The sequence below is a fragment of the Siphateles boraxobius genome, unplaced genomic scaffold, assembly GCF_051911475.1.
Source record: "Siphateles boraxobius isolate OS27281-9 unplaced genomic scaffold, OSU_SipBor_1 30, whole genome shotgun sequence".
NCBI classification, from domain to species: Eukaryota; Metazoa; Chordata; class Actinopteri; order Cypriniformes; family Leuciscidae; genus Siphateles; species Siphateles boraxobius.
Window position 1 is genome coordinate 8573681 of NW_027508920.1, and position 24679 is coordinate 8598359.

Sequence of the window (24679 nt, forward strand, 5' to 3'; positions counted from 1 at the left end):
GGAGTTACGCCATGCAAATTCCGCAGACCCATGGCATTTCCTTGCCATTGGCTCGTTTTGTAATACTCGAAGTTGATAGGCTTTCTAAGCGAAACCCCATTCGTCGTCATCCGACGTAACTCGGAGTGACAACGAAAGGGAACTACAGTAATCCATATGACCCAAATGGATGGATCAATATCTTCTGAGGTGAAACGATAGGTGTTTGTAAGAAAAGTTACAATATTTTAAACTTTTTAAACTGTAGACTATCGATTCAAACCAACTGCAATAAGTTGTTTTTCAAATAAAGGTTTTCGAGTAAGTGATGTAAGATTGTGTGTATGTATTTTTATTGTACTTACCCTGTAACTACATGGAACAAGAGGGTAGCAATAACCACTTTAATTTACGTCCAGTAATGTCACACTTACCCTGTAACTAGGGTAACAAACATGATTTACCCAGTAACTGCAAGGAACAAGAGTATATTTTAAATATAAAGTATATTTTATATAAAAAAAACAATACTTTTAACTTTACTTGCCTTAAAACATGCAAGCCCAAACGTAAACATCTGCACTTCTGCTATCAAAAAAAAAAAAAAAAAAAAAAAAAAACTTTAGAAATGCATAGATGTACCCTGTCATTTTTAAAAAGCCTACACAATATGTATTGGTACACCATTATTTCAAAAAGATACCTAAAGTGCTCCCAAATGTTGTATTATAATAGTACATATAATAGTATAATAAGTACCCATTAGATCTATGATACTTGCAGTAATAATGTTTAATTCTCCTGGTTGTTACCTCTTTATTCCCCAAACTTTACATGTTGTTCCCTTATACTTGCATGCAAGTGCTTTATACTGTAGGTACACTATAATTACCAAAAGTTACGCTGTAAATTTGTCTTAATTACGCAGTACTTTAAGGACTGTAGCGCAGGACTGTAATTTAAAGCATTACAAAAAATATTTTACAGATATTTTAATACGATATTTCAACATCAGAAAGTGTGCATTTGACATGAAAGGCTGAACATGTGAAATTGGGTAAATTAACTGTGAAAAAGTATTTCCCATATGAAGACAATCAAATCCAAATTCAGATCAATCCTAACTGATGATCACCTGAATGCCTGCATGCCACCAGCAGCTACAGCCCTGATATCAATCGATTGAGGGATTTGTTTTAATGCAAGTCAACTGAATAAGTGGTTGATCTGAACTCTTGGCATAAAAGTTTGAGCACCCCTGGTGTAAAACATAAAAGCACCATCTTGCCTTCTTTGATCTCGATGGTTAAACACTGAAAAGGGATCTATTTTACAATACAGAAGCCCAAAAAACCTGTTTAAAATGTTGGTAGCTTGTGCTGAGGGGTTTTATGTGAGCTTTGAGACTTTCAAAGACAGCATATGGAAAATATTAGGCCCGTATCACTGGAATTGGATTTGCCTTTGAAGGCCAAAACCTCAATGACCACAGGCACATGCCCTAAAAAACTTCCATTCTGAAGGCTGGAGATTTAATCAGCCATAGAGCTTTCAAAGCAAAGGCGAGTTAAACAGAAATATGCAATTAGCTTACAAGGAAAATTAGATTTAGAAGCAGAGGAATGTGAATTTAGTCTTTGAAAATGGTATGGATAAGTGCAGGAGTCTTACCATGCCTTGAAAGAGTTTATATTTATAAATGGTCCTTATGACTCCAGCAGGTCTACTAAAATGTCAAAGCTTTAAGACCACTCTTTGCTTTTCTCACTTCTCACTTATTTTCACACTACACTCTTCACAATACTACAGTTTTCTTTTTCTTTTTTTTTCTTCTGCTGGACACATTACTATTTATTTCCCCTTCCCCTCCTCTTCCCCTGACTGGCTGATTACAGAAGAAAAACAGGTTACCCGCTGTCAACTAATTCCCGAGCTAATTAAAATGTCCAATTCAACCCAGGATTTGTAATACTGCCACCACTTAAATATGTGGGTTGCCAAGGTGATGTGATGACCAGACTCCTGGAATCCCACCCAAGAATTTCCTAACAGATGCCAAAATTCCTTTTCAGGCACACCAGGTGCAGATTATTATATTAATGTAAGCTGGTGCCTTAGAAAAGCTATTAGAAATAAAATAAAAGCAGTTTAAAGGGCAAATCTAGAGCAACTATATTTTTATATTTTCTGAATCAAAAATCTAGGAAGAATCCTTAGTTCAAGTCTTAATCTGATCTCTAGATATGGCTCGGGTCCCTGCAAATAGAATAAAAAAGGGACAAATCAACTAAGAAACGAGAAACCCAAGCTGATTAATGCATGACTGTTCATTTGAACATCTACCAAGCCTATTAAGAAACTTGGCCTGCCCAGTCAGGGTGAAGCAATGTAAGCAGTGTTAGTCATAAACAGCAGAACTAATTATGTAGAGTAAATGTGTAAAGGGCGATCTTCGCATTTTGCACAGCACATATCAGTATCGTTAGCTTTGTAAATCTGACACATAAATGCAGACTTGGCAAAAAGGTTGTTATTAAATGATGGGCTAGTTAAAATCTGGTTGGGAAAAGTGCTGGTGGGAAGTGCTAATGACTAATTAATGTATTACTATATAGACCTATATACTGTATGTGTGTGTATATATATAAATATATATATATATATATATATATATATATATATATATATATATATATATATATATAAAAATTAATTCCATTTATTAAGTGATAATACTGCTTTGTAATGTAATGATTTCAAATAATCTTTTCATGTAGACTAAAATCTCTCTGAAAGCTTGTGATGGATTCACAACAATTATTAAGTGTTTGAAATCATTTCTATTAAAAATATGCAAATTGAAATAATCTTCTATTTTAATAAAAATTACCAATACCTGTTGAAGCATCTGCTCAGTGCAGTTGAGTTTGTGTTGATATTCCCCAAGATAATTATCTAGGTCTCTGATCTTCTGACCCTGAGCCTCCACCTGATCCGTCAAAACACTCACCTGAGAAACAAGTTTAAAGGTTTGTTCATGTGAGGTGCATCATCTTTGTCCATTGTCCTACTAAAGTTGTTTTCAGGTCTATGATAAAAATAATAATTTCAGTCAACTCATTACTGTATTCAGAGCCATACTAAATCCATATGTAAAAAAAAAATATTATATCATCCAGATTTTCAAACAAATTAAAGCAATTTAGCATATTCTCGTCAACCCAGTTGATCAGGAATACGCAGTGCAAGCACCTACTCTGCACATGTACTTACTGTCAAAAACCCAACAAGCCAGAACAGGACTAATCCTTAAGCCTTGTCTGTTCCCATGAAACACCATAAGTGCACTGGCTTTTTTCCCCAAGTGTTATTTGTACACCTGTAGTACAATGGCTTAAATTATTTTATCCAACAACTAAACAGGTTTTGGTGAATGTATTTATAAAACAGACATTTACTATTGAATGTACTTTTAGTACACATAAACTTTAAAATTAGGAACACTTACTACATAAAATATACTTAAAATATAATTGAACTTTACTAAAGTACACTTAATACAATTAACTTAAAGTATACTTTTTTTCCATAAGGGTGGTCATCAAATGATTCACAAAAGGTGTCTAAAAAGGTTTACCTTTTTCTGTCAGTGCTGATTATGCACAGTATTGAGCACCCCACAAAACATACAAAAATGTTGAATTGCATACAATACTGATATCTAAACTATTTGTTGTAACGTCATACTGTCTAGATGGACATTAGGAAATTATTTGTAACAGACTCCCCTATGTTTTACCTGTAAAACAAGAGACTCTTTATCCCCTTCTAGACGAGACAGACGCTCCTGGTAGCTCCCACCATTGCCTGGGCCTTGCACGTTGACCTGCAGTTCACAGGTTGTTTAGAGTTATGTGTACAATCAGTAGAGAAGAAAGCTAAATCTTATAAACTATGCAGCATGAAGGCCACAGCTACCTTTACAGATGTGAACAGTAAATGGCTTTTATAGATTTTCACAATCCTGATTCAGTTTCTATTGAATATGTCTACCATATTGTTTGATGGTCAAGGACAAACGCAATCTGTGTTTGTTGTTTGGGTGAGGAGCATGCATGTTAAATTTTTGAGAGTACTGAATGCGCCTATTGTGAACAATTTGAGATGAGAAAGCTCCGTTCATGCTTGACTTCATTTTCGGGAGATGAGGAACAAGTGTCGGCGCATTGTGGCTCGGGACCTGCTGTAGCCAAAGCGTGAGGATTGCAGGGCGAGCTGGCTGAGGAATTCGAAAAAGATATTAAGAGTAGCGTCAATTCTGGCAGGTCACGTTAGTCAAGCTCTCATCAGCTGACTCTCAGCTGATACAGGTCTACCTATAGGAATGTCAATCAAATCAAATCAAATCCTTTTATTGTCACACAACCATATACACAAGTGCAACAGTGGGTGAAATTCTTAGGTGCAGTTCCGAGCAACATAGCAGTATGACACGATGTGACGAAAACAATTACAGCAAACATCAGATTACATAGATTACACATCTAATGTGCGCACAATTACTCACAGTACCATATACACTAACAGAACAATAAATAATATACAATGTACAATATACAACAGTTTACAATATACAACAATATACAATATACAACAATTTACAATATACAACAGTATACAAAAATACAAAAAGAGGTAATTATACATAGAATAGATACTCGTAAGGTGCAATATATATATATATATATATATATATATATATATATATATATATATATATATATATTATGTAAATGCAGTAGGTTATGTTGTGCTGTGTTGACAGTTAGAATGTTTATGGTTATTGATCATGAGGGATCAAGAGTTTAGAAATCTAATTACTTGTGGGAAGAAGCTGTCATGGAGTCGGCTGGTGTGTGTCCTGATGCTGCGGTACCGCCGGCCTGAGGGTAGCAGTGAGAGCAGCCCATGGCTCGGGTGGCTAGAGTCTCTGATGATCCTCCGAGCTTTCTTCACACACCACCTGGCATAAATATCCTGGAGGGAGGGAAGCTCACCTCCGATGATACGGCTGGCAGTGCGCACCACCCTTCGCAAGGCTTTGCGGTTACGGCTGGTAGTATTGCCATACCAGGCAGTGATGCAGCCAGTCAGGATGCTCTCGACGGTGCTGGTGTAGAACTGTGTGAGGATGTGGCGGTTCATTCCAAACTTCCTCAGCCGTCTCAGGAAGAAGAGACGCTGATGAGCCTTCTTCACGACGGCCTCAGTGTGGACGGACCATGTGAGTTCCTCTGTGATGTGGACACCGAGGAACTTGAAGCTGCTGACTCTCTCCACCGGTGCTCCATTGATGGTGATGGGGCTGTGTTCTCTGTCGTTCTTCCTGAAGTCGACCACTAGCTCCTTGGTTTTGCTGATGTTGAGAGAGAGGTTGTTCCTCTGACACCAGTGCGTCAGAGTGAGCACCTCCTCTCTGTAGGCCGTTTCATCGTTGTCGGTGATCAGACCTACGACCGTAGTATCATCAGCAAACTTGATGATGGAATTAGAGCTGTGAGTTGCCACGCAGTCATATGTGTACAAGGAGTACAAGAGTGGGCTGAGAACACAGCCCTGTGGGGCTCCAGTGTTGAGGGTCAGTGATGAGGAGATGTTGCTGCCTATTCTAACCACCTGGCGTCTGTTTGACAGGAAGTCCAGGATCCAGCTGCACAGCAAGCTGTTTAAGCCCAGAGCCCGGAGTTTCACATCAAGCAAGGAGGGCACTATGGTATTGAATGCTGAGCTGTAGTCTACAAATAGCATTCTCACATATGTGTTCCTCTTTTCCAGGTGGGAGAGAGCAGTGTGTATTGTAGATGCAATAGCATCATCAGTGGAGCGGTTATTGCGGTATGCAAACTGCAGTGGGTCCAGTGAGGAAGGTAGAACAGAGCAGATGTAATCTCTGACTAGTCTCTCAAAGCATTTACTGATGATGGGGGTCAGAGCAACAGGGCGCCAGTCATTTAAGCAGGTGATGTTGGTTTGCTTCGGTACAGGTACGATGATGGACGTTTTGAAGCATGTGGGGACTACAGACAAGGAGAGGGACCAATTGAAAATGTCCGTAAAAACACCAGCTAGTTGGTTCGCGCACTTTCTGATGACGCGGCCCGGAATACCGTCTGGACCCGCGGCTTTACGGATGTTCACCCGACGGAAAGATCGGGTTACATCCGCTACAGAGACGGAGAGTGTACTAACCTCTGTAGCTTCAGCCGCGAGAACTCTCTCCGCGAGGGGGATGTTAGTTCCCTCAAATCGAGCATAAAAAGTGTTCAGCTCATCTGGGAGAGAGGCAGTGTTGTTCACTGTGGAGTTTATGTTTCCTTTATAGTCCGTAATGCTATTAATTCCCTTCCACATGCTTCTAGAGTCGGTGGTGTTGAACTGTCCTTCAACCTTGTCCCTGAATTGGCGTTTTGCTGCTCTGATAGTTTTTCGGAGGGCATAACTTGCTTGTTTTTGCTCCTCCGCACTCCCGGAGTTAAAAGCGGAGGTCCGCGCATTGAGTGCTGCACGAACATCGCCATTAATCCATGGTTTCTGGTTCGGGTAAATCCGTATTGTTTTGATCGGAACAACGTCTTCTACGCACTTCCTGATGAAACAGGTTACGCTATCAGCATAAGCCTCGATGTCGTCATCAGAGGCCGACCGGAACATCTCCCAGTCCGCGTGATCAAAACAGTCCTGAAGCATAGAGTCTGATTGGTCCGACCAGCACTGGATCGTTTTGAGGGCGGGTGTTTCCTGTTTCAGTTTCTGCCTGTAAGCGGGCAGAAGGAGAACGGAAGAGTGATCCGATTTGCCAAAAGGTGGGCGGGGGAGGGATTTGTAGCCATCCCGGAAAGGGGAGTAGCAATGATCCAAAACCCGGTCCCCTCGTGTGTTAAAGTTTATGTGTTGGTGGTATTTAGGTGCTATTTTCTTAAAGTTGGCTTTGTTAAAGTCCCCGGACACAATGAACGCGGCCTCAGGGTGCGCGGTTTCCTGCTCGCTTATTTCCCCATACAGTTCCTTTAGTGCCCGGTCTGTGTCGGCTTGTGGGGGAATGTACACAGCCGTGATAATGACCGCTGTGAATTCCCTCGGTAGCCAGAATGGTCGACACAGAAGCATGAGAAATTCCAGATCAGGAGAGCAGAAAGACTTGATAGAATGTACGTGCCTCTGATCACACCAGGATTTGTTGATCATAAAACATACACCCCCACCTCTGCTTTTACCTGAGAGGTCTTTAACTCTATCCGCTCGGTGCACTGAGAACCCCGCGGTTTCGATGGCCGAGTCTGGAATCTCAGCAGACATCCAAGTTTCTGTAAGGCAGATAATGCAGCAGTCCCTCGTCTCCCGTTGGAAAGAGATCCGCGCTCTCAACTCACAGAGCTTGTTGTCTAGAGACTGAACGTTTGCTAGCAGAATACTGGGAAGCGGGGGTCGATTTGCACGCCGTCTTACTCTGACGAGAACGCCGGCTCTTCTTCCCCTTCTCCGGCTGCGTTTCCGCGGCCAAGCTGCCCAGACAAAGGGCTCCGCTGCCGTGTTTGTAAACAGCGGGGCATCACTGAAGAAATGAAAGTCCGGTTTTCGGTGTTCGATTGTGGAACCAATGTCCAAAAGTGTTTGTATGTCGTACTGAATAAGACAGACAACATCCGAGACAAAAAACAAAAGAACTGTAAACAGAACAAACAGAAAACTACCATGTTGTGACGGAGCTCGCAACGCAGCAGCCATACTCGGCGCCATCTTGAACTCAATTTAAAATGTGATGCCTATCACAGTATACATATATAAGCTCCTTCAGTATTATCAGCAGCTATAACGTTTCTCAGGAGCTAATCAAATGGGGAATTCGGCAGGCAAACCACCTCATCTTACAAGGAATCGTGCAGTCGGGAATTTAGCAAGAGGAATTCGATTTCACCTCAGATTCATTCAGACAGTTAGTTTCAATGAACCGGTTCAAAAAAACGGTTCACCAGTTCAATTACGTCCTCATGTAATGACGTCAATTCTATCATCCCAGTGAATAAAAATACATTTAAATAAAGTAAGTTAAAGTAATCATAACTTCAGTTTAATAATAGTAATCATTGTCATCATCATCATCTTGGATAAGTTCCTTACATTTACGTTTTGCAAATGAACCCAGTACAGGCGATGTGCAAACACGGATGTTTTACATTTCTTACAGATAGAAAGTGAATAAAATGGTCTTTATCAATTTTATTGTATTTGTTATTAAATAAACTTATGTATCAGCACAGCATCAGTTGGCTGAAAGTGTGGTTCAGAGACGGTGCTATCACGCATGCTCAGTATCTCTAGCTCATCGGTACTCCGTATCGAACGTGTCCAAAAGAAACAGTTCTCGGTTCTGTAGGCTACTGATGATTCTAGAACTGCTGTAGCTGAATTTTTAAGTGTGCTGAGCTGAGAACTGCTGCAATCTGAATATACAGTCAACAAAAATAAAAAGTCGAAGCATTTCTGTTTTTATTAACACATTATAAACAATTTACTTTGCACCATAAAACCTTGGCAAAAGTTTACGTTCAGAAATGAAATAAGCTGTTCCCGAAAATGTTTTAGTATAATAATAAATGTTTAGTTTGACAGTTTTACAATCCCTTCATTGTGTTCCCAATCTTTAAAATAATACAGTGATAAAACAGTAATTATGTGATAAGCATGTTTCTTACATGTTGTATTTTGTTACACTCACTGATGTTCAACAAACTACTTAAAGTCCCCCTATTATGCTATTTTAAAGTTCCTAATGCTGTTTTGGAGTCTCCTACAACAGGTTTACATGCATCAAAGGTCAGAAAACTGTTTCATTTTCTCATGATATACATTTGCACATCAGCACATTTTTAATGGTTCTCAAACGACTCATCAGATGAATCAATCTCTCTAAATCCCTCCTTTCCGCAAGCTACTCTGCTCTGATTGGCCAGACAGCTCAGTCTGTTGTGATTGGTCTACCATGTGCAGCGTGCGTGTCGAAAACAAAAACGGCCATTGCCATAACAATGTCAGCTGAGGCTTCCTACACTGTAAACTTAACACAGTAACGAACAATGACGTTGATTTTACCATATCAGTCAGAGCGCGAGTTCGATGATAAAACATTGGAAGAACTAGTTCTTCAACTCGAACCTCCATTGCAAGGACAACTCGAGCTGGACTTTTCTCAGTGATACTCTACTCAGTTTGAGGTACATTATGAGATGATGCAACTGTAATTCCTCACCATCAGCATTAACAAGTGCATGTCCATCAACAAACCGATTTTTTTACTTGTACTTATTTATTTACAGAGTATTTTTCAAATTTATTGCGGTAAACATGTGGAAACTATCACAGTATCAATCACAGTGCATACATTAGCCGAGCTCTAGCGTGAATGACTGATGTAACATAAACGTAGTTAAAACATATCTTGCTCCATGCTTAATCTTTTACTCAAAGTAGTAAGAACGACAGACAATCTGCATTAATATTCAGAGTTTTAGGTAATAGTGGCCCACAACTGATTAGCAGAAGTATTTCAGTAAGACACTAATAATGTGAGTTAACCAGTTAGCAGGAGACCAACACAATATAAAACTCAAAACGTACTCGGTTACTAGCGTAACCTTGGTTCCCTGAGAGTAGGGAACGAGTATTGCATAGCTATACGCAGTGGGAAAACTCCTTTTCTCGAGAATATTGAAGCCATTATTTTAAAACGCTGTGCAGAGCACAGAGCAGAGCGTCAAGCTCGCTCATTGGCTGTGCTGCAGAAACTGCATGTACCTATGGTGAGGTGGCTGAGACGCACGAACCAATCGGGTCGCTTCACGCCCAGGGTGCGTCAGTAGCCGCTATTTCGCCATAGACTCAGGTTAAATCAACTGAAGTGACAGCACCTGAGCCAAGCATAATAGCACGACAGGCTACGAAATACTCTTGCCATACTCTCAGAGAACCGAGGTTATGTCAGTAACCGAGTACGTTCCCTTTCGAGAATGTTCACTTCGTATTACTTAGCTATACGCAGTGGGAACCCATTTTAAAACACCATGCTATTAGCTAGCGTCTTCGTCCTGAACCATTACCTGAGGCTAAGTAGCCCGAGGTCAATAATAGAGTTTAAAAGTCACAATTCACTCTAGGACCAGACAAAGGTTGGGTCCTTTATTACGGTATAATGTTGCAGAGGCTCGGGGCCGAGGCCATTTGATAGAGAGTACCCGTACCTGCAGAGCAGGGACCTCTAGGTTATAAAATCTCATAAATGTGGACGGTGAGGACCAGCCTGCCGCCACACAGATGTCTTCAATTGGTACTCCACTGGCCAACACCGGCCACAGGGGCATGAAAAGCCACTATGGCCGCCACAAACACTTTGAGCGTGGAGGGGGTCCTTCCCGCTTCCAGCTGCTCCTAAAGAAAGGAAATTACTTGAGGTACTTCACAAACGTATGGGTCTATGTTTCGTGCTGCAAACCAGCTTGTGGACGCTGATCACTTGAGAGCATACAGGCGTCTAGTAGATGGTGTTCTAGCTTCAATCATGGTATTTTGGGCTCCCTCTGGGAGGTCCCAGTGTACCCATTGAGGGGCCATACATGTAGCGGCAACAGATCTGGGAATGGGTGCGAGATTGAACCGTTTGCCTGCATAAGGAGGTCCTTCCTCAGCGGTATAGGTGAGAGAGCTGCTTTCAGCAGTTTCGCCAGGTCTGGAAACCAAATTTTGGATCTCCAGAGGGGGGCTATGAGGAGAACGGAGCACTTGCTCTCCCTGCTCCGTTCAATGTCCTGTGGGAGCCAGTTATGGGCCGGCGCGTCCTTTTTTTTTTAAAAGAATATTGGGCAGTGAGCATTTTCTTCTGAGGCGAAGAGGTCGACCTCTGCCTTGCCGAAGGTGCTCCATATCATGTGAACCGTCTGAGGGTGGAGAGACCATTCCCTAAGGAGGACATTGTCTCTGGATAACATATCCGCGCCCTGGTTCAAAATGCCCGGTATGTGCACTACCCTTAGCACCTTAGCAAGCGCAAGAAGGCGTGTACCCAAATGAGGAGAAGTCTGGCCATCACGTCCAGTAGGGGTGTCGAAATTAATCGTTTCTACGATGCATCGCGATGCAGACGAGGACGATTCGGTATCGGTTCAGTAATAAACCATAACCGATTATACTGATGCTTTTCTGACGTCATTTGTCGCGTGTTTGCTTTGTCGCGGTAGCATACAATGGCAGAGGAGGCGAGACGCGAGTGCGAGTAATCAAAAATCCTCCGAATACTTTAAAAGCCTACATCTATTCTGGGCACATTTCGGCTCTAATGAACAACCTGGTAAGCACAACCTGGAGAAGACACGCACTGTGTGCGCTCATGTCACGCACACATAGAGCTGATTTAAGTATCCGAACCCGATGGTCAAATTACAATTATTCTGTGTTGTTACGCGTGATAATAAATGGATGATCGTTACCTTCAACAGCGGGCTCGGCGACGTTTGATGCACACATCTCTATGGTAACATTATACACTGATGAATGAGCGCTGCTTTTAAATGAACATTTCTTTAAAACAAAATTGATTTGACACAATTTAATTTACTAAATGGCATAAACAGGCTTTACTACCTTGAAACTTAAACTGGAATGTCACTGTTTCTGTCAGTGCCACTTCCCGCACAGGCGAACACGTGCGCGCGCACGCACACATCACTTTTGGAGTAAAAATTTAAATTGCAGATGCAGTGCACTGCGATATCGAATTGAACTGAATCGATGACATGATAATCGTAATCGAACCGAACCGGTCTGACCAGTGTAGGTTCACACCCCTAGCGTCCAGGCTGGCCGATCTGAGGCCGCCCTGGCAATTTATGTAGGACACCACTGACATGTTGTTCATGCAGACCAGGAAGTGGTGTCCCGCCAGATCTGGGAGAAAGGTTTTCAGGGCTAAATGAGCCGCTAGCATTTTGGGCAGTTGATATGTAGGCACTTCCCTGGGCTCGACCAGACGCCAGAGATTGACCTGCCCTCACACAGTGCCCCCCAACCCAGGTTGGAGGCATCTGTTGAAACCACTTTCCTTCTCGAGACCAATCCCATGTCTACACCTGACTGGTACCAGTCGGTGCGCTTCCAAGGGGTCAGGGCTTTGACACAGCCGTGATCCACCCTGATGCGTAAGTGACCGCAGCGCCACACATGAGCTGGCACGCGGCGTTTCAGCCATCGCTGTAGGGGACGCATGCGCAGTGTTAGAGATTGGGGCATCAAGAGAGGCGGTTCTGTCCACGTCCTTGATCTCCGCAAGGTTTAGCCAGATGTGGCGCACCAGCACAGTTTGGCCTGAAACACTGGAAGTATCGCCATAGTGTGTAAAGTCGATGCAGCCTGGACGGCGGCCGTGTAAGTGCGACCGGTGAGGGCAGATGTCGTTCTGCAAGGCTTGGATGGGTGCACCGCCTTAGTTCTCCATCCGCTAGAGGTGGGCGGGCAGAGATGTGCGGCCACAGCTTCCTCTAGGGGGGCAACGTGTTGTAGCCCTTTTCCTCAGTGCCGTCAATAGTCGAGAGCGTTGCGGAGGTTGAAGTTTTCAAATGCACCGAGTAAGGGGCGCGCCGCTTACAAGTGCGGTCACTTATATGATTATGTCAGCTTGTCGTGTACCTCGGGGAAGCAGGGTAATAGTCTTTGACAAGGGGTCTGCTGACGCCCCGGCAGAAACCACCTGTCGAGACAACTTCTAGTGGGCTCCAGAGGCAGAGACCACTCAATGTCGGACACACTTGGTCTATCTAGTTCTTGGAAATCATGGTGTTCTTAAAGCTATAGTGTATTGGAAATATGCTTGTTCTAAAGGCTATCTTCTGTTATTAAAACACGATTGTTCTTAAAGCTATTTGGTAGCTATTGGAAACATGCTTGTGCTTAAGGCTATCTGTTTGCTATTAGGCCGCTGTACGTGAGCTGTATCGTTCAGTTTCGTTCCGACAAACGGGGCACTTCATTTTATTTTGCTCAATATGTTCAACGTTAATAAAAGGTATCCAAGCAAAAAATTATCCATGCATTATCCTGCAGTTAATGAGAAAAGTGTAATTTATTGGCGCACTATATTGACTGCGTATTGATACGTATAAAACTGTTTAGCTAGATTTTCAACCAATCAGCATCTAAAATGTAAGTAGGTCAGAGCCAAAATCAAGCAAATATCACTACGCACATGTAAACATGGAGGAGGACGTAAGCAGCGCATCTTCATCTGGTAGCGGCGATCAAGCTAGATTAACACTCGTAAAGTGTATTCTTCATGTCGGAAAATATGGTGGGAAAGGTCCGCAGCCCTATACTGAATCCGATGGGAAAAATCAAGCAATGTGCGAAGGAATGGCTCAAAACGTCGGACACTACGGAGCTAGCTATTGATCCCATGCTGCAGGTAAGTTACTTTCATAACATATTATTTTTTCATTATTTTTGGGTGATGCTAATTTACAAACTTTTGTCACATCAGAATCCCGATAAAAACATCGACATGATGAGAGACGTTGTACTCCGTTGCTTGATCTGTTATCTGGGCGAAAAAGAGGTTCACCTCATCCAAGAGTACAATGTAAGTGACTAGAATTATTCTATATATTTATGGTGTTTTGAGAAATGTATTTGTACATTGTTTTTATTTATAAAAATAGAAATGCAACTTAAACAATAATATTTTTTCCATTAAATTATATTATTGAGCTAATGTGAACATATTTAACACAAAATTGATTTTTGTCAGCCACTATATGAAAAAAGGTAACACTTTATTTTGATGGTCCACTTTAGACATTCTAAACTGACTATAAGTAACTGCAACTACATGTTCACTTAATATATTAACCCTAACCTAGCAGTCTACTAACACTGTGAGTTAGTTGACATGTAGTTACTTACAGTTAGTAGAATGTCTATAGTGGACCATCGAAATAAAGTGTTACCTTTTTTTCATATAGTGGCTGACAAAAATCTATTTTGTGTTAAATATTTTTTAATATATTAATTAAATATAATTTAATACCCCCCCTCCCTACAATAGTGTCACCAAATGTAATTTTACATTTATTATTTATTTAATTTTTTCTTCCTTAATACACCCTCTGTCATTGGTGAAACTTTACTTATGTTATCGTGAACGTCTTTGTGGTCCACTGAAACATAATATTTTTGTTTCAGTGATTACAAAGAAAATAAACTATAATGGTTTACTTGTAGTGGTCTTAGCATTTTAAGCTGTTATAAGAATTTTTTTACAACCGTACACAAATCGACTTTATAATTATGGACAGACTTTTAATGAGACAGACAAGATAAAAAATACTTCTTTAATGTTTGTTTTACAGTGTGACAATGGAGATATCCTGCAGCACATAATGAAAAGTCATGGCATGGCTTGGAAAATCTGGCAAGAGCCTGTGCTGTTCTTCTTGGACTCACGTATGCACTAAACCTCACCTACCCGAAAGAACTGAGGTACACTTTTGAGGCCTTTCAGAAGCTCTTCTTGGAATTGGATGTTTGCATGTTTTCCCCGAAATTATAACACTTAAAAACAAACTCATGACTTAGATTGAGACAATGCATTATGACCAAGTTCTGCTGAAAAAAAACTGCATTGATTGATGAACGTTTAATATTGTTCTACATACAAGCTTTCAGCAAGTACAAATTATTTTATGTTTTGCTACAAGTTATTCACAAGTTTTAGTCAAGAATGTGACTTTTCCAACAGATATTTGTATGCACATGTTTTTGTGTAACAAAATGATCTTTCTCAATGACATGGAAAATGTTAGCATTTTCTTGCTTTTATTTTTCATATCATAAAACTGCTGTCTTACATTTTATATAGATTTGTTTTATTTGTGCAAAAAATACAGAATAAAATCATATTTATGCACAAAAAGTGCATTATGTATTCATTATTATCTCAACCTGAAAAAGGCAGTAAATGTTATAATTAAGCAGTAAATGTTATAATTAAATAAATTTCATTAATACAAATGAGTAAATTCTGCTTGATTTATTTATGAGACAACTTAAATTAAAAAAGCACATTCCACTAATAATATTAAATTCATCATGTGCCATAGACTAAATAAGTTAGGAAATTTTACTTAATTTATTCGGGTAGATTTCACTAAAAAAACAAACCTTAAAATCTACTCAAATATAATACTTGTAATATTGTTACCATTTTTTTTAAGTAGATGGCATGTAATATTTTTTTTACAGTGTACAGTGTACATGTAGTGCAGTTACTGCTCGTCTATGCAAATTTACAATTCACCATTAAATGTGTTATTTTGAAAGTGTTTAATTATATATATTATATTTTGGCTTAAGTCTATCTATTATTCAGATTTTACCACAAATAATAATACCTTTTTACCTCAAAGGTAATAACCTTTGAATTGGAACAACATAATGAGAAGTAATTGGGATGTTAATGTTACAGTAGAAGTTTTCTTGATAATATTATCATGTTTACTGTGCCTAGATAGCAACTTCAGGTATATCACACATTTGAAACTGGTTTATTTTGTACTTCAAGTGGTAATTCGGCATTTTTGGGTTTATATGATAAACAGGTTTGAAAGTGAAAAATTCCCTATGTTTTCCCTTTTTTTCAAAATGGGCACATTTAGCATAACTTTTCTCAAAAACTGCAAGGTTGTGTGCGGAGAACTTTTTCCTAAGGAATCTCTATATATTTCTGATGTTAAATATAAAAAAGTAGGTAGTGTCCCACTTGGTGGAACGAAACCCTATTTCTAGGCCTCTTTTAGGCTACCGACAGCGGCCTATATTGAAAACATGCTCAGATTTTTTGTTGAAGTTTTTTTTTTAAAGGTTTAAAAAAAATTGTGAACCACTGCTCTAAAAGCTGTTAGTTGCTATTGGAAACATGTTTTTTTTAAGCTTATTTAGCCCAGTCGTTATGTGGTTGCTAATATATATGTTATCCAATATGTGACCAGTCACGGAAACTAGGGACACAAGTCGGTTCTGGGGCATTTTGAGTTATTCATAGATTCTGAGAGTGTAATATCCAAGCTTTCCAACGATGTGTAACATGTGGAAATCTGATAATATTTGGAGAAGTTGTGGCCATTTTAAAGTAGGCACTTAAAAAAGCTCAAAGAGGAGAAAACGAGCTAAAGATTGTGCAGTTCTCACCTGTCTCTGCTGCTGGGGGTGACAATAGGGCTCATTTACATCTCATTTAGATAAGCCATACCCCCTGTAAAGCTCCTCCATGTGCTTTACAGCTTTTTTTACACTTCGAATGAGTGCACTTCTGCCGCACTAGGCGAAAAACAATTGTGCTGCCCCTCTATTTGCAACGTACCAGCAACAACACACAAAGACCAATAATGCCATATAGCCTGCATATAACGCGAAACCAGCAACAACACATAAAGACCAATATGCCATATACATATAACGCAAAACCAGCAACAACACACAAAGACCAATATGCCATATAGCCTGCATATAACGCAAAACCAGCAACAACACACAAAGGCCAATATGCCATATACATACAGTATAACGCAAAACTAGCAACAACACACAAAGACCAATATGCCATATACATATAACGCAAAACCAACAACAACAAACAAAGACCAATAAGCCATAGGCCTACATATCTATAGCGCAAATAGTACGCAACGCTCGTGTGCCCAAAATGTCAACAATATTAAAGTTTATGTAGGAGGCAAATGTCTGCTGGCATTTTTCTTTAAGCAGTCATTTCTGCAATTTTCCAAATAATCACATTTCACCTCCTCAAATTACTGTTGCAAATCTCTTTACACCACTTTCTTATGTGCGTATACACACACAAATGAAATGTCCGCAAGCACATTATATCATCAGCAGGTTCAGCATCTTAAATAACGACTAAAGAGCAAATGAAGCTTAACTTACATTTCAGAAACACGCACGGCAGGCCTTCATCGCAGCAGCAAAGGTCTTAACTGCATCCTCTATTTCGATTCTCCGTCACATATGAAACAGCCAGCCACCGCTGTCAGCGAGCCGAGCCGCCGTATTGAAGCACTGAGGGCGAGCGCGCTGCGCCCATACCTCCGGTTCAGTTTCCCGAGCCCACGAAGTGCGGCGAAAACATTTTCGGTGTAACTGCCAGACGGTTCATCTCGTCTGCGACAATCTTTGCGGCATCCATCTTCATTGAATTTTGATATCAGAGAGAGCTGGCCAGAGCACAGCATAATAAGTAGCCATGTGGTTGACTTGGAGGGCGGGGGCAAAAGCGCCGGGTTATTCAGTATGGAAATACACACAGACAATGATACGCCACGCCCCTACTGCATGCTAGAATCTCCGAAAACAAGCCGATTTCAACCTCAAAATGTAAGCTTTTAAATATACCAATACTGCTATCTCAAACATGGAGAGGCTTCTTCGTGATTTCAATTAACAGATTCTCCAAAAAATTGAAAATCACCAATTTTGAAAAAAAACTCTTCTTTCTCATTTTGCTCGAAAGTTGTGCTGCCGACTTGTGTCCCTGGTTTCTGTGACGGGTCACATATGCTCATTACTTTTACATTACTATTATTCAGCATACTGTACTGAGTGAAATGCTGGTAATCAAAGCGTTGTTTTAGCCTTTAGCCTGGTTGAATAGCATAAAAAATGAGCATTTTTTTCAATCTGATTATTGCAACATGCTGTGTTAAAGTTAGCACATGATTGTGGCTAAAGCTTATCTAGATTATTGGTAACATATTGTGCAAAATACACATTAGGTGTGTTCACCGCGTCTGTCTGTATTCAACACGAACAACATCGTAGCTTGATGATCCCGTGAATGAGTGTGGAATCATGGGAGTAGTCATCTTCACCTCCACAACCAATGGAATTCAGTACGATGGGAGCATAAATCGTTTTCATGAATGAGGAAGCACACTGTACTTCATTGCTTAGCTGCGCACTGCATATGACTCAGAGCTACAGGGTGTATGCTTCCCCGACCTGACTACGCTAAGTTTAATACTAGTACTATGGTTATATAACATGCTTGTTGTATCAGATTTTGTTGCCACTTGTCAGAGCTATTGCTGTAGGGTGTATGCTTCCCCTGCCAAACTACACTAGTTTTAGCAATAGTTCTGTGATATACAACATGCTTGTTGTATCAGTTTTGTTGCCGCTAGTCGGAGCTATTGCTGTAGGGTGTATGCTTCCCCTGCCAAACTACACTAGATTTAACAATTGTTCCACCAAAATCTAGGACAGTCCCAAAAAGATGGATCTAGCAGTAATGATAGAATCTGTTGATGGTGTCATTCACACTGTGCCCCATACCATCCTCTATCTGGACTCCATTCCTGAGTGTGAAATCTCCGAGTCTGTTCCTGATTGTGAAATCTCAGAGTCCGTTCCTGAGTGTGAAATCCCTGAGTCCGTTCCTGAGTGTACAATCCCCGAATTCGCTCCAGAGAGTTCTGTTCATGTTTAAGTTTCTTTGTTGTTCTTCTATTCTATTAATTGGTTCAATCTCCCTTGTCCCCCACCTATTTGTTTCTATGGTTACTAAGTAATTGAGTTAGTTCTGTTCAGGTGTGTCACATTAGTTCCTCTTGTTTGGTGTGTATTTTTTCAAACGAGTCATAAGCCATTTCATCGTGACGTCAAGTCGAAACATTAGCATATTGCCTGCCCCCTTATTGCACGCGCAGGCACTAGGGAAAACTTTGAACCTCAAACCGGCAGCTGATTCCTGTGGATACTGGACAGCATCATGTCGAGAAGACGCTGTGCTCTACAATGTGAAGGTAGGCTAAAGCCATTTTTTTTCACTGCCCAAGGACGAGCATGTGAAGAATCAGTGGTAAAATTAATCTTTACCACGATGACACAGCAGTATAATCCTAAACTTTTGCTGTGTTCCCATTATTTTACTGATAACTGCTTCTTAAATCTCGTAGTTCAATGAAGGATTCGCAAACCGCTTGCTCTTAAAAGACGGTGTTCAAAATACTTAGTTTTGAGTTTTATATTGTGTAGGTCTCCTGCTAACTGGCTAACTCATGTTATCACTGTCTTGCTGAAATACTTATAATAATAATAATAATAATAATAATAACTTCAATTTATATAGCGCCTTTCAAAGTACCCAAGGACGCTTAACAATCAACATGAGAAAGGGAAGGGTAGAATTAAGATAGGGGCAAAGGCCAGGGGAGCTAGAGTCCATAGGCCTCATTGAAAAGGTGTGTTTTGAGCTGGCATTTAAAGGTTAAAAGTGAGGAGGCAGAGCGGATCTCATGGGGAAGCTTGTTCCAAAGTGACGGAGCACCAACACAGAAAGCTCTATCACCAAATGTCTTAAGCCTGGACTTAGGAACAGCAAGCAGATCCTTGTCAGAGGAACGCAGGGACCGTGACTGAGTGTAGGGATGGAGAAGATCAGTAATGTACTGGGGTGCAAGTCCATGAAGGGACTTGTACGTCAGGAGGAGGATTTTATATTTGATGCGGGACTTAACTGGCAGCCAATGAAGCTTCATCAGGATGGGAGTAATGTGAAGACCAAGTTTTGTGTGTGTGAGCATCCTAGCCGCAGAGTTCTGCACATACTGTAGTCTGTCAGTGGCTTTGCTGGGTAGACCGAACAGGATGCCATTGCAATAGTCAAGTCTGGAGGTGATGAATGAGTGGATGAGGGCCTCAGCTACAGAGTTGGAGAGGCACTGTCGGAGTCTGGAGATGTTCTTGAGATGATAGAAAGCAATTTTAGTGACGTTTTTGATGTGTTGTTGGAAGGAGAGAGTGGAGTCCATGATGACGCCCAGGTTGCGTACTTGAGGAGATGCAGAGATTGAGCAGCCATCCACATCCAGTATGATGTCATCAACTTTTTTAAGAAGTGACAGCGGGGCAAACACCATGAGTTCTGTTTTGTCTTTGTTCAGTTTGAGAAGGTTACTGTCCAACCAGTGCTTTATGTCCTTCAGGCAGTTGATAAGTGCCACTGGTGGAAGAGAAGTAGAAGGCTTGGTACTGATGTAGAGCTGAGTGTCGTCAGCATAGCAGTGGAAGTGTAATCCATGCTTCCGGACAATCATCCCAAGTGGCAACATGTAAATATTAAATAGCAGTGGGCCAAGTACAGATCCTTGTGGCACGCCATGCAGGACTGGCGCCAATTTAGAGCAAGTCCCCTTGAAGGTGACATATTGTTGCCTGTCGGTGAGATAGGATTTAAACCAGGAATACACTGTATCAGTAAGGCCAATGAGTTCAGAGAGACGTGTGAGAAGAATGGAATGGGAAACTGTATCGAAGGCTGCAGAGAGGTCAAGAAGTATTAGAATGCTGACATGGCCAGAGTCAGCTGCCATGTGGAGGTCATTCGTGATTTTGATGAGGGCAGTTTCTGTGCTATGATGTGTCCTGAAACCAGATTGAAAAGGCTCGTAGAGGTTGTGCTGTAACATGTGATGGTTGAGTTGGGAAGCCACAGCCCTTTCCAATAACTTAGAGATGAAAGGTAGATTTGAGATAGGGCGGTAATGGTTTAAATCGTCTTGGTTCAGGCCTGGTTTTTTAAGTGTAGGGATCACCACAGCAGTTTTAAAGCTGGTGGGGACCACCCCAGAAGACAGTGAAGTGTTAATGATGTTAACCAGTGTTGGACCCAAAGTTGGAAGACATGCCTTAACCAAGGCTGTCGGCATAGGATCCTGTTTGCTGGTTATGGCCTTTGCTTTTGATACTAGCTCAAGGACTTGAGCTGTGTTGAGCGGGGAGAAGGAGGAGAGGCAGTCCTGCGGCGCGAGAGCGGTTGAAGAGTTTGTGTCAGACAATGGTAGTACGGTTGATTGAGATAAGCTGGACAGCTGCAGTTGTTGGTGGATGGTTTCAACCTTTTCCCGGAAATGAACCAGGAATTTAGAACATAAGCCAGCAGCATCAGAAGGTTGAGGAGGGTCAGGTGGGCAGAGTAAGCGGTTGATAATGGAAAAAAGCTGTCTAGGATGGTGTTGTTGTTTGCCAATGAGTGTAGAGTAGTAGTTATTTTTCACCTTGGATAGGGCATCTTTGTAGCTCTTAACGTGGTTCTTATAGGCTAGCTGGTGGACAGTAAGGCTAGATTTTTTATAGTACCTTTCCAGCCTCCGCCCTGTAGCCTTCATTGCGCGGAGTTCAGCATTGAACCAGGGAGCAGGAGAGGAGAATGAGACAGATCGCGTAATGAGGGGGGCAACAGAGTCCAGACTATGTGACAGGGCCAAGTTGTAGTGAGTAACCAAGTCATCAACTGTACAGGATGGAGGACAGCTGATAAGATGGCCTGCAAGAGTGTATGATAATTTGTGAATGCACACTTGTTTGATGTTTCGATATGCAATGGTCCTTTTCACACACTTCCTGTGTGTGTGTACAGAAACAGAGAACATAACGGCAAGGTGATCAGAAATAGCTAGGTCGATAGTTTGTAGATGGGTTGGGGTTATACCCAAGGAGCATACCAGATCCAGTGTATGACCTTTAGCATGAGTTGGGCCGTTGACATCTTGTGAAAAATTAAAACAGTCCAGTAGTGACAAAAATTCTGCAGTGTAGACATTACTGGAGTCAACATGGATGTTAAAGTCACCAAGTAAGATCGTAGCTGGAAAGGTGGGACAGATTAGAGCAAGGAGGTCAGAGAGCTCCGGCAGGAAACTAGCAGATGCCTTAGGCGGACGATAGACAAGGACCATTTGTAGCTGCATTGGCCCGATCAAAGCAAAATGAATGCACTCAAATGAAGAGGTGTGTACTGGAAATTCTTTTATATGGAAATCTGCATGATGTATGACAGCCAGTCCCCCACCCCGTCCAGAACTACGTGGCTTTTGAATGTAACTATAGCCTTGGGGGGTAGCTTGGTTAAGCGTAAGAAAGTCCATTTGGTTCTGCCAAGTTTCAGTTAGACAAAGAAAATCCAGTTTCCTGTCAGTTATAATGTCATGTATGAGTGGTGCTTTATTATTTAGCGATCGAGTGTTCAGCAGCATGAATGAAACAGATTTCAGGACAGATGAGTTGGCATGAGAAGTGACGTCAACAGCCTGTTCAACGGGCCGTAGATTCAAAAGGTGTATACGCGGCTCATTCTGATGACGTCGTCGCTGGGAAGTGATAGACCGAACAACAGGAATAGCCTGGGATGTCTCCGTGTAAACAAGCTTATGCCGAACAGCCCTGTGCACATAGGGGGCACGACGTAAGAGATGGAGAGATTTAATCACCTCAAGGCTACCGTTGCCCAGTACGATGTGCGAGTTGAAATTCTTGAGTTCCAGAGCGCAGTATCTTAGGAATGACATGATGCCAGAGGAAAACGTTAGCTTGCCCAACACTAGCTAGCAGCTTACAAGCCGCAGATCATCACGACCAAGCTTCAACAGAGAATACTGTGGAGGATCAAGCCGTTGACAGAGGTAATTACAATGTTCACAGTTTGGAAATCGTCCGATTGCAAAGAAGCGTAGCAGCTGGAAAAAACCACAGGTTTACCAGATCCTGTAGCATAACCAAGCATACAGCGAAAGAGTTGCAGAATGTGAGAAAGTTAATCCAACTAGTAGCATGAAGTATAGTCCAGCTTTGATAAAGCAACGGGAGAAGAAACGCAGAGTAGCGGTAGTAGTGCGTTATTTTGTTTGTGAGCATGAGAAGCAGCGACATGAGCATGAGAAGCGGCGACAGACACGCCAGCGTCCTCTCGCAAGCTCAATGCTAATTGCTAATTAGCATTGTGCTAATCTATGCTATGCTATGCTATGCTACCTATGCTATGCTAGTTGGAGCATGAGCTATGCTAGCTATGCTAGACCTATGCTAATCAGTTGTGGGCCACTATAACCTAAAACTGACCTATCAATGCAGATTTTCCTGAAAGATTAAGCATGGAGCAAGATTTGTTTTACCAACTTTTATGTTAACGTACATCAGTCATTCACGCTAGAGCTCGGCTAATGTATGCAATGTTATTCATACAGTTTCCACATGTTCAATGCAATAAATTAGAAAAATACTCTGTAAATAAATATGTACAAGTAAAATAATCGGTTTATTGATGGACATGCCCTTGTTAATGTTGATGGTAAGGAATTACAGTTGCATAATGTAGGCTACCTCAAACTGAGTAGTGTATCACTAAGAAACGTCCTGCTCGAGTCGTCCTTGCGATGGAGGTTCGGGTTGAATGAATAGTTCTTCCAATGTTTCCTCTTTGGATTTGCGCTTGGATTTATATGGTAAAATCAACGTCATTGTTCGTTACTATGTTTACTAGTTTGCACAAGAGTTTACAGTGTAGGAAGCCTCAGGACAAGCAGAGCTGACGTTGTTATGGCTATGGGCGTTTTTGTTTTTGACGCGCGCTGTACACGGTGCCCAATCACAACAGACTGATCTGTCTGGCCAATCAGAGAAATAGCTTGCGGAAAGGAGGGATTTAGAGATATTGATTCTTCTGATGAGTCGTTTGAGAATCATTGAAAATGTGGTGATGTGCAAATGTATATTATGAGAAAATTAACCCTCTGGGGTCTGTGGTATCGCCGGTAATACCAGCTTACTTTTTTTCTTATCAGTGCAAAAAAGACTCAAAATACTCTGTTGATTTTGATTTTATCATTTGATCCTGTTAAGTGTCTTTTTTGGTGTTTATATTCACAATAAAAACAAAGTATTATGCTTTTTGTCAAATAAATAAAAAATAAAATATGATGAGAGTTTTGCCTTCTCTCTGTCAGTGAAGTCCATTCTGAAAAGAGTCAGAAAATTAACTATAATTCTGCGAATACTTGTCATACAGGCACGAGTGTTTTTCCATAAATCAGCTTAGAAACAATTTAAGAAGTTCTTTACATATTTCAAATGCAAGATTAAGCATTAAGAAAAAAATTAAAAAGCATCCAAGAACAGAAACGGACAGGCTTACCTTTTTCAGCCAAGCATAATGCTCGTAAAAATCAACGTCCCATTCCATTTTGTAGGGCCATTATAAGATCCTTCAGTCTGATCACAACTATCTTAGACACTTCACACAGAAATAAAGAGTGTGAAAACTTTTTTATTTCTTTTCATCCTTCAAGTACACAATATGTGTCTCTCTCTCGTCTGAGTTTAGCTTTTGGTTTAGATTCCTGAGCATCTGGTTTGGAGCAGCGGGCTGTAATATCAGGCTTCACTCCTGCCAGCTGCCTTTTTTAAGTCCCTCCCTTTCCTCCTCATATTCTCTCCTCCTTCACTCTTTTTTCCTCTGCCAAACCATTTTTTCCTATTGCTTATAAACATGTTCTCCCCCCTTTCATTCTTTCTTATTAACAAGTGCTGTGTTTGGGGGCTTTCTGTAGGGGAATGCACTTACAAACATTTGAATAGAGAAAGTGAGTATGCGTGGATTGTTAGAGGTGGTTGCCCCAGAGGAGGAGAGCCTCTCAGAGAGGCCATAGCGTCCATTTGAGAAATTATGGAGGTACCAGACAGCCAGCATTGTATTAGACGTGTGACATTAAAAACTCTGTTGACAAGCCTTCATATGTTATGAATTTTCCAGCAG

At 41.1% G+C, this 24679-nt stretch overlaps 1 protein-coding gene across 5 annotated transcripts in view; it reads right to left on the reverse strand.

Annotated features, from left to right (window-relative positions):
- ppfibp2a (PPFIA binding protein 2a) overlaps positions 1 to 24455 on the reverse strand; it is a 79844-nt gene extending 55389 nt beyond the window's left edge. For 2 of the 5 annotated variants that reach the window (XM_077248187.1, XM_077248185.1), the window contains exons 1-5: positions 24059 to 24455; positions 3779 to 3865; positions 2876 to 2989; positions 527 to 564; positions 414 to 450 (exon numbers count right to left, since the gene is read on the reverse strand). In XM_077248187.1, coding sequence (XP_077104302.1) covers positions 414 to 450; positions 527 to 564; positions 2876 to 2989; positions 3779 to 3865; positions 24059 to 24106 — 324 coding nt within the window. In that variant the 5' untranslated portion in view covers positions 24107 to 24455. Of the gene's footprint in view, positions 1 to 344; positions 451 to 526; positions 568 to 2875; positions 2990 to 3778; positions 3866 to 24058 lie in introns of all 5 variants that reach the window. The other 3 variants (XM_077248188.1, XM_077248184.1, XM_077248186.1) reach the window with 3 other exon arrangements.
- Between the last annotated feature and the right edge of the window lie 224 nt (positions 24456 to 24679).